At 31.4% G+C, this 11,060-nt stretch overlaps 1 protein-coding gene across 2 annotated transcripts in view; it reads right to left on the reverse strand.

Moving 5' to 3' along the window:
* The window catches only part of LOC106478820 (E3 ubiquitin-protein ligase Arkadia-like), a 44,134-nt gene that overhangs the window by 2,940 nt on the left and 30,134 nt on the right, over positions 1 to 11,060 (reverse strand). For both annotated transcript variants that reach the window (XM_013939391.2, XM_022382501.1), the window contains exons 9-13: positions 9,391 to 9,807; positions 7,879 to 7,999; positions 5,229 to 5,351; positions 3,337 to 3,435; positions 1,395 to 1,474 (exon numbers count right to left, since the gene is read on the reverse strand). In XM_013939391.2, coding sequence (XP_013794845.1) covers positions 1,395 to 1,474; positions 3,337 to 3,435; positions 5,229 to 5,351; positions 7,879 to 7,999; positions 9,391 to 9,807 — 840 coding nt within the window. The remainder of the gene's footprint in view (positions 1 to 1,394; positions 1,475 to 3,336; positions 3,436 to 5,228; positions 5,352 to 7,878; positions 8,000 to 9,390; positions 9,808 to 11,060) is intronic.

An 11,060-nucleotide genomic window follows, 5' to 3' on the forward strand; every position in this document is an offset into this window, starting at 1 on the left:
ATATTATTAATTTTAGCATTTGAAGCAAGCAGTTGCACATGAGCAAATGTAATTACACTCTCTTTGAGAAGATGGCAGTAAAATCTAAATCTAAACATTTCAAGGTTATGGGAAATTGTAGATAACAAGATACAAAACCACAGGAGGAGGCAGAACATATGTGAACTTCATATGGTGTAAGGTCTATGTCAGTTAGATGATTCTGGTGAGGATCATGCACAAAATGAAGAAAAAAATTTAAAACGTGTTCATGTAGTTTTTTTCTTTTATATGGTTTATATAAAACCCATAACTCTTCTAATGTAATGTAAATATTTTTAAAGGTAAAGATTAAATGTTTTGTTTCCCTGTCATAATACATCATTTTAAGCTTTTGGAAATTTGCACAAGTATGTTTTTTTTCATGAAAAGGTTTGTTGAAGAAAAATGTGTGTAACAACAGCATCTTCAAATGATGATATTAATATCCTAAATCTTTCATAATTAGTGTATAATATACCTTAATTTAGGTATATTTGGATTGTTTTACTAAATTTTCATGCAAGTGTTCTGCATGTCATTAATATCTTCACAGTAAACCAGATGTATGAAGTTTGTAAAAATACACTAATCCTCTTACTTAGAGGTTATATACTATAATGGCTATACCACGAGAGCTTGTACCTGCTTGCCCCTTTGTTTGTGCCTACTCTCAGAGTGAGTAAAGCCATCTCAAGGGGTGATGCAGATATTTGTGCAAGTTAGTATAAGTTGGGAGATTCTTTCCTTGAATATGCTTATTTGAAATAATTGTTTATAAAGGAAACCTAAAGGATTGTGGGATACTAACTACAACCTTTGTCTAACACAAAGTGTTGTATCTTCATGATTCTCTCTCACTCCAGCTCTTGCTCTGATCCTGTTTTCATCTAGTGTTAGAAGCAACAACCTTTCCTGGTCTTGGATTGTGGATGGAAAATAGTAGTTTTTAGATATAGAACATTAAAAGCTTCAATTCACAACCTGCTCCTAATTTTTATAGTTCAAATTTCAATTCATGTAAGAGGGTTGTGATAGAAGTTGCATCTCTTACTAAGGTACATTTTACCCTGCTCATATTATAGTTTGTACCATAATTTTACTTGTCTGTCTTTTATGTGAAATATTTGTTTTCTGTCTTAGTTACTTGAGAAAAAAACAATATATATAAATATATGCATATAGACACATTTTATTATATACAACTTTGTTAATATTGTATCCAATAAAAGCAAGTGTGAGTTACTATGTCATAATAGGAAGATTCAACATAAGCAGATGCTGTACACTGGGAATTATTCTTTAAGAAACTGATTTTCCTATTCAAATTAGTTCTCTACATTTTAGTTTGCTAAAAAACGAAATGTATATTTTACCTGACATCTTCGTTATTTTCAAATTCACTCAAGCAAATGGTACATTTTTCAATATTATCTTCTCCTTCACTTCTCTGTAGCTACATTTTATAAAAAAAATGGTATAGTAGTTACTATGAAATACACTAATAGACAACTTTCAAGTAGTTTCAGTAAAAAATGTAACTTCACAGATTATCTCATGCTAGAAAATGAATAAACAACATTACTCTTGTGTTTTTTATAGTTTTTCTGTATCAGTAAAATTCTTGAATTTAATAAATCTATGTTTTTATTATTCAGCTCTATATCCTATAACTAAAAAAATTAACACCTAAGTTATTCTTTCTTAATCTTCTGACTGCTGAAACGAACATGAGAACACAAAATGGTTTTACGTAACAGAAATATGAGGGGCAATCAGAGTAATAACTTTGTAACCAGTTTTAAATATGACAACTGTTAATTTTTAATTGCTTCTACCTATGTAAATACATAAAAAAATGTTATGCTGTTTAAAGCTCTCTTCTGACATACCTAGCAAATTGTGCTAGTTACTTGTCCTTCTGGTTGTAATAGGGAATACAACTATACAGCAACTCTAAATGTTGATCTATTAGTACAAAGTTTAAGCACATTTCAGTGTTCTGAATTATGTTTTTTAACTGTGGAAAACCTGATTAGTAAGTGATAAAACTGTACCAGAAAGTTATCACAACTTTCTATTTGCTACTTCAAACAGCTTTTCTGGTGAATTATTTGGCTCAATAGTTATCTCTAAATTTAAATTGATGACGAGAAGGAAGATAGTAAGTTGGCAGCACTCAGTGTCTGAAGATGCTACTTCTAACAAATAGCAGGAGTGACTGTCACTGTTATAACCCATCAACAGCTAAAAGTGCAAAATGTGTTTGGCAGCACCTCAATTCGAACCCAGTATCATTTAAGTTATAACTGAATCGACTGACACGAAAATAATCAGTTTCTGTTACTAATATTTTTGATTATTCCAATTATCCAAGGAATTTAAGTATTAATATTATGTTTGTTGTTGTTAAGCACAAAGCTACATAATCGGCTATATGGGTTCTGCTCAACTTTAGCCTTACAAGTTGTTTTCGGACCAGTAAACATCAGTTAATGTTTATATATAAAATAGAAAATAATAATAATAAAAAAAAGGAAAAACTTTGATAAAGCATTTGTTTTCATCAGCCATATATTAACCCATTAACTGTGGCAGGAGCAGCTCAGTTGCCAATTTCTGATTCACAGATAAAACTGAGTTGCCATCAATCACAATAAAACGGTAATTTTCGGCATTCGCATAGAGTTATAGTTATATATGTGTGCGACTGACGGATATTTCCATCATTCGCATAGAGTTATAGTTATATATGTGTGCGACTGACGGATATTTCCGTCATTCGCAGCTGAGCCATAGAACGTCAATGACGGAAATATCCGTCATCCGCAGTTAATGGGTTAATAGTAAACTGACAAATAATTTTATTAGCATAATGAAATTTTTTTTCTTCATTATGCTTATAAAACATTTGTCAATTTACTATTATATTAGCATAGTGTACTTCCATACAAAAGTATCAGCTATGTATAACAAACTCTCCTCAAATAAAGCAAGTTAATCACTAAAGCTTAAAAATAGAAAACACACTCAGTTTTTAAGCTTCTGTATGTTAAGCCTAATTCGTTTTTGTTTAAATTGTGTTTGCAAATATAGAATAGTACTATTTACATGGTTTAATAACCAAACAGCCACTTTTTAGAAATTTTAATTAATAGGTGTTGAAGTAAAAACAACAAAGAGATTTTAAATTCATTTTTTAGAGAGTTCTGATACATCAATATAATTAGCTGGTTAATTATTAACCAACCATCACATACTTCACAGTTTACACTACAGGTGTTTCTGAAAACTTTTAATTTTAATCTCTAATCTCACCTTTTTATATTTATGTGGAAAAGTATTCTGTTCAATGGTTGCTTGAGTAGCTCCTCTATTTACTGCCATTCTACGCTGTTCAACAATTCTCATATAATCCTGTAATAAATCAACATTTTGTCAGTTTCATATATATTGATATCATTTTGCACCAGTAGGTGATCTAAAAAAAAAAACTTTAAACCTTCATGGTAATTAGTTTATTAAGAGAACTGTAATAGTTTGACATTTTTTCCTGTAATAAATCTGTGGCCTTCAGTTAAATGTCTATTAAAGAAACATCCTGAATAAATGCTGTTCCAGGCCATTAAAGACACTAACATCCTGAATTAAATGGTGTTACAGGCTATTAAAGACACTAACATCCTACAGGCTATTAATGACACTAACATCCTGAATTAAATGGTGTTATAGGCTATTAAAGACACTAATGTCCTGAATTAAATGGTGTTACAGGCTATTAATGACACTAATGTCCTGAATTAAATGGTGTTACAGGCTATTAAAGACACTAACATCCTAAATTAAATGGTGTTACAGGCTATTAAAGACACTAACATCCTGAATTAATTGGTGTTGCAGGCTATTAAGACACTAACATCCTGAATTAAATGGTGTTACTGTCTATTAAAGACACTAACGTCCTGAATTAAATGGTGTTACAGTCTATTAAAGACACTAATGTCCTGAATTAAATGGTGTTACTGTCTATTAAAAACACTAACACTTGGAATTAAATGGTGTTGCAGTCTATTAAGGACACTAACGTCCTGAATTAAATGGTGTTACTGTCTATTAAAGACACTAACGTCCTGAATTAATTGGTGTTACTGTCTATTAAAGACACTAACGCCCTAAATTAAATGGTGTTAGTCTATTAAAGACACTAACGTCCTGAATTAAATGGTGTTACTGTCTATTAAAAACACTAACACTTGGAATTAAATGGTGTTGCAGTCTATTAAGGACACAAACATCCTGAATTAAATGGTGTTAAAGGCACTAATGTCCTGAATTAAATGGTGTTACAGGCTATTAAAGACACTAACATCCTGAATGGTGTTGCTGTCTGTTAAAGACCTAACTGTTTAGTTTAAACGCAAGTGAAAGAATATAATACACCTGAAACAACACTTGTGGGTATTTATTAGCTTGATATTTATATGATTTCTTCATATACTTACAAGAATGCACAGGTTAATAAGAATGTGCATATTCAACTGATGTGGGTAAATTATAACTCTACACTTCCACACAAACATTTTCATAATTCTTATTCACCTATCCAGCATAAAACGTATTGTAAGAGTTAACACAACAAATTATGAGAATAATGTTATTTAAATAAATTGCTTTATTATAATGCTGTTTTTTTTTACGATTTACAGTTAGAATCAATAATCTGATCCTTCCCATTTTGCTCTACTATTAATAATTAGATGCTATAGTCAGTGTCAAGGTGCCTCACCTAAAAAAAAAAGAAATGTATAAATCTTTCTTGCTATTTTTTTTGTGAAATTTCTGCAGCATTTGACTTGAATAATTTTGAAATAGTGAAACATATCTAAAACATTCAAATATAAATATGCCCATTAGAAGTTCTATTATGAGCATGAATTTAATTCGCTTTGCAACTGATCAACCTCTAACACACTGTGTCACAATAAATCAGTAACTTCTAGTTTTGTAAATGAGTAACAGTTATTAAAGTTACAAGTTTACACTCTGGATAAAAATTTAATAAATAAAGTTTTTTATTCTATCGGTAATAAGATAAAAACCATACTGGAAGATGAACTCAATTCATGTGGCACAAATAGGTGTAAAAAAAACAGCTGAAAAGAATATTTTTAACAATATTTCTGCTTCATAAAAAAACAAAGCCTACAAACCTCTAGTCTTGCCTGAACATGTCGTGGGAAGAAGGGCATGTAGTGAGGGTATATAGGCATTGACGGAGGGATATCTGGCAGAGTTGGAATGGTAAACATGTCTGGCACTCTCTGACTAACTGGCTGAAGAATGAAAAGAAAACATTGAACAACAATTTCAGCTTGCATTAGTAATTTTACCAAATTTGAAAATTTTTAAAATACATAAAACATTAGTTCATTTCTTTAACTAAAATGTTCTAAGTTGGTGATATGATGCATGTTACTACAATGTTCTGCCAGAAAGTGAATTTGTAGATTTCAAGTGAGCTTACTAAAATAGTTAACAAATTAATGCAAGTCTCAAACTGTTTGAAGTTTATAAATAAATTATCACCACAACTAAATTACATGTATAAAACATAAACAGTTAATTATGATAACAATTTATCGTTGCATTAGTGCAACGATATCAGTACAAATGTGCAATATTACAGCATAAAACTAAGAGAGTAACTACAAAACCAATATATACAAGTTCCTTTTAATCATGGAAAACGCAAATCAATTAATTTACCCAAGTTTGGCCAAACCCTACAGTTATCTTTGCTTTTGAGGCTGTCAGCTGTCTGCAATTTGCACATTCTCTGGCAGGAGAGAACATGTGGCTAATGAATATACACAACGATATAAGTATTTATGTAGGCTGTGCAGTATACAGAGGCCAAACTATCAAGAATGCACTTTGAAATATCAAACAAATCAAAATTAACAGTTTATTAAAAATAAAGTAAAATTCATTTTAATGTTTGTTTAAAGTTTTTACAATTCCTTTAATAATAACGTGATTTCACTATTTATATTAGACAAAGTAAGAATAATTTAATCAGGTTTGATTTGTTACTTTTGTGATTCCCATGAGCCCTTACAACCACTAATTAACAGGATAAAGTCAGTACATTGAACACAAAGATTGTACATTACCAGGCATACTCTGGAGTATCCTGGTATATTTAACTTAATCCCAAAGCTGTATGTGTTATTAGTGGCATTACGTGCAGGTTTATATGCATATTTTTTACACATGATAATACTGATGCTATGTAAGTATATTTTATTTAAAGACGAACAATGTTTGTTACTCTAGGTTTATCCAAAATGCCTAATAAAAGGGAACTTTGCACATGTTAAGTAGATGGAAAATGACTTGTCTATAATGTAGTTCTGTATGAACATTACCAAATTCCTTAAGTTGAAAAAAATTTGAATGACATACCCCTTGCACATTAGCACCCATATTCTATTAGATTTCTCTCAAAACTGCTCAGTTAGCTATGCCTAAATTTGTTACAGTACATATAAATAATAGTTCAATTCTTGTTGTGTGTACCTGTGGTGTTATTCACAAAAACTGATCTTTGTTATCAAATCTGTGCTCATTCCTCATTTGTAATCACAAAGATAAAATGGGCCACCCAATCACTTTGGAGAATTTTTAAATTCAAAGTTTGACAGAATTGTTAATAATAAAAATACAGACCTACTCTTAATCACACCTCCAGCCCCTATCAATTAAGGTAGATTATGTAAACGAAAAACATCCAAAATCAAACCGTTTACCTTCACTACTATCTTGACCTTCTAGTTTGCAGCTTAGTTTAATCAGAAAAATAAAACTGAACACAATATGTATCCTTTTAACGACAGTATGTACCTTTGAATTCTTAATCAACTGTGATTTTGAAAAGAACTACTTGTATGAACACATTTGAAAGATTTATTGTAACTAATGTCAAATTAGTGTCAATATTCTGTGCAACACACTAGCTGTAGAGCTCAGAATTCACAACTATATTATCAGTGCTTCAGAGTCGCACTACATAAAATAACATGTATGTTTTTAAATCAGATAATTCATTGATAGCCTTAGCTTACCTTGAAGGACAGAGAAATCATACATGCATAAACATACAGCAAAACTTAAAGTGATACTGAATTTTTGACATACATAATTTTATTATTAGTTTATACTTTACGTTCAAAATAGTTAGTTTCTCATGCAAACTTTTTTGAGAGAAGGCTGCTATTGTTTTTTTTCTTAAAAAAGAAATAATAATAATAACCTATTATGTACTGTAACCAATTGGGTTTTTCCAAACTTTACAAACATGTACTTTACTATTAGAAGCTATTCCAGTCAAATGAAAGCTAAAAGTAAAAACAATCACAACTGTCAAAATAATAAAAAGTTTCCATTGAATTATTAGTACTAATGTTGTTATCAGAGCCTTAAGTGTAGCAACCACAAAAGTGCTACACAATACATCGTGAGCAGTGCTTGAAGTGGTGAGTACCCCACTTCTCTAATTTGGCATTTTGCATACCCCCCACTTCTGAATTCCCATTTCGAGCACTGACTGTAAAATAGTACATCAAGCTAAATACCAAATATGTTTTACTGGTTACTTTTGATAAGTTTCCTATTTTTTTAATCTACAGATATGAACTGAAAACTAATAAAAAAAAAAAGCTTTGATAACCATCAGAATCAATCAACAGATACCTGAAAATTTCAAATGTTTACACCAACATAAAACATGATAATTATAAACTCAAAATTTGTTTCCTTGAAATATTTAAAATCAAAGACAGTGCTTAACATAGGACTTACCACTCCAGCTGTAATTCCAATGTGCAAGCCGGGAGGTACACCAAAGTGGTGTAGACGAGGAGGCGGGTGGTGGTAATGATGCTGATGAATGTGGTGGTGTACATGAGAGTGACCACTATCACTGCATATATCAGAATGCCTTTACTTTACTCATGATTCTTAATTGTATTAAACCAAAACTCGTATACTAGATTATGAACTGTAAGTAACAAATAATAAATCTAGTAAAAAAAGGTAAGTAATAGTAAAGAAACTTAGTAAGTTAATGATCGTTATCATAGCAATACATGACAAAACTTGCATAACAGAATAATCGTCATCATCTAAACTAAAATAACATAAATGTACTACCAAACTGTACATAAAGCAATGCACACTCCGTACAGTGTACTTATAAAAAATAAAGATAATGATTATATTACGACCTTTATCCCCCCCCCCCAAAAAATAGACAGAAGTTTAGAAAAAAGTTTTATTTGTGAAAAAAAAAAAAGAAATCATGTTAAGCTTGAAACTAACACTATACAAGTCATTTCCATATATATATCTAGACATTTCTTAAGAGGGATTTAAGCTTAATATGGCTCCTCACTTTTATGTACATAAAACTTTCTTGTATCTCTTACAGGTACTTAAGTTTCTGTTTGAAACTCCTACTTTACTGTTAATTTTGGTGTGTGTTTATTGTAATGAATGTATCACATAGGAACTAGACACTTTACATTAATAACACAGGCCTGCGATGGTTTTATTGTCTTTAGATTTTAACATGTTCTACAGTTATTCTGAATCTGAAAATGATATCCATTTTTCTCCATCACGGGGTCTTGAAAAGTTATGGGTATTACAAATAGGTCATCTTAGGGAGGAAAGTAATTAACAGAAGATCAGATCAAATCTAGTGTTTGCAATGGATGTTAAAAAAGAGAAACTTGGCTGGTTGGAACTTTTAATTAAACTTTTATTAAAAGGTTCTGTCAGGTATAGAGAATTACTGTGTTAGAAGATCACATCAAGTCTGAAATATTAGATTGATTACACAGGCCAGCAAAATTAAATTTCATAAAAATTGTTTTGGTTTTAATAACGGATATTCCATATTTAAGCTATGCAGATTTTGAAAGTAATATTCATTTTTTATATCACATAAGGATTTTTTTTTACCACTCTGGAAGGAAAAAAAAAACTCTTACTTAGATCAAATTATTCTTTTGTTTACCACATTGAACATTTTTTATTATTATGTTTGTTAACAAAAATACAAACAAACTGAAGAAAAGGGAGGAACACTGATGTCAATGAATATGCTTCCTCATTCATCCTGATTTTTTTGGTAAAATCTACGTCTTTTAGTCTCAAAACTACGTGTTGTGTTCTTTCTTTTATGTATTGCGTCTGAAGCATCTCGTTTCAATAACCAGCAGTAATCAACCATCATGCTGATGCTCCACCTTCCCTGATACCTCCTACATTTTTCAAGCACAACTTTGTTTTCAGTAGCATAATTCTTACCTCCCAGAGCTTGGAATCACTACTTCAGTCTGCACATTGACTGTGGGATCCATCATGATATCTGTTGAAGGAGGAGGAGGAAGTGGATGCTGGGAAGGAAGAGTGTTAGGTGTTTGAACAGACAGAGGTATGGACGGGGTACAAGAGGGACCAGGAATAGAGGTCTGAGCAAGTCCTTGGGGACCTGGAGTGGTAGCTGTCACGGGGATAGAATGACAGGCTCCAAATATTGGGTTGTGTGTAGATACCATTCCTCCTGTTTGTGCTAAGTGGTTGGGAGCTTGTCCGCCTGGTGGTATGGTTGGAGTACAACTAACTGCTGGTGCCAGGGGAACAGCTGAGTTGGAAACACCTGGAACAGCTTCAGGACAAATGTAGAAACCAGGAGCAGGTGTAGTTTGTGGTTCCATCAATCTTCTGTTAATAAAAAAAAACAAAAAAACCTGGAGATGAGTGTTCTGTAGTAATACACATGTTACACTGCTGTTCTTAAGAAAAAACTATTTAAAAAAATGAGCTTTACTGTTACCATATAAAGAAAACAATAATAGAAAATAGTTTAAAATAACCTTCTAAAGATAAGAAAAACTAATCACTTGCCATAAATAAACACCATTAAAGTTTGTTTTGGCTAAAGAAATTATATATATTTATAGGAAGCTGAGAATCATACCAGTTATACGAATTTCACAACAAAAAGTACATAAGAATAAAAGTCATTTTTACTGGAAAGTTTTCATGACACACACCAAAGTAAAACTTTCAATTCATACAAAAGATATGTGGTTAGGAAATCTGAGTTTGTGCAGTAACATTCCAAAGTGAAAATATTTAAGATACTACCATGAAAACTGCTGTTTACAAACCTGCTCACTTTTGCTACATGGAATGTACAAACATTCTCAATAAGTGACCATAATATACAGCTATAATTTATCTGTTGTTTAATTTATACACTGAATAACTGGAACATTCGATGAAATAGTGAAAAATATAGGAAGCCTTAAAAATAAAATACAGGACACTTGACAGACTGTTAAGTTGATTAAAACATCCAAGTTTTCTGTTAGAAAAACATGAAGTTGAAAAATATTGAAAAGTTTGAGGATCCAGGGGTAGGGTAAAGAGTTAGGAGAATAACACTGCCCAAAATGTGGAACCCTGGAGCAGAACACACAAACACATAAGTTAAGGATTGGTGGGCTTATTACTTGGGGTTTAGCTACTTCTTTTCACAAATGCAGAAACCAGAAAACTGTCATGTCCTGGGTTTATAGTAACATAACAACAATGCACAGTAAACCCATTATGCATAGTGAACCCGTTGCTTGGCCAACTTTATGGTGTGAATGGACTTCTTGGCTATTACACCTACAACCAACAATTATTATTTCCATGTTCCATATTTGCACAACTGTTTTCTGTTTTGTTTTTTTGTCTTCAACATGGTATATGTTTAAAAAATGTGTGAAGAATGTTTATGTCTGTCAACTATACATAATACCAAATGTGTGAAGAATGTTTTTCTCTGTCAACTATACATAATACAAAATGTGTGTGAAGAATGTTTTTCTCTATCAACTATACATAATATAAAATGTGTGTGAAGAATGTTTTTCTCTGTCAACTATACATTATACAAAATGTGTGTGAAGAATGTTTTTTCTGTC

The sequence above is a fragment of the Limulus polyphemus genome, unplaced genomic scaffold (genome assembly GCF_000517525.1).
Source record: "Limulus polyphemus unplaced genomic scaffold, Limulus_polyphemus-2.1.2 Scaffold253, whole genome shotgun sequence".
NCBI lineage: Eukaryota > Metazoa > Arthropoda > Merostomata > Xiphosura > Limulidae > Limulus > Limulus polyphemus.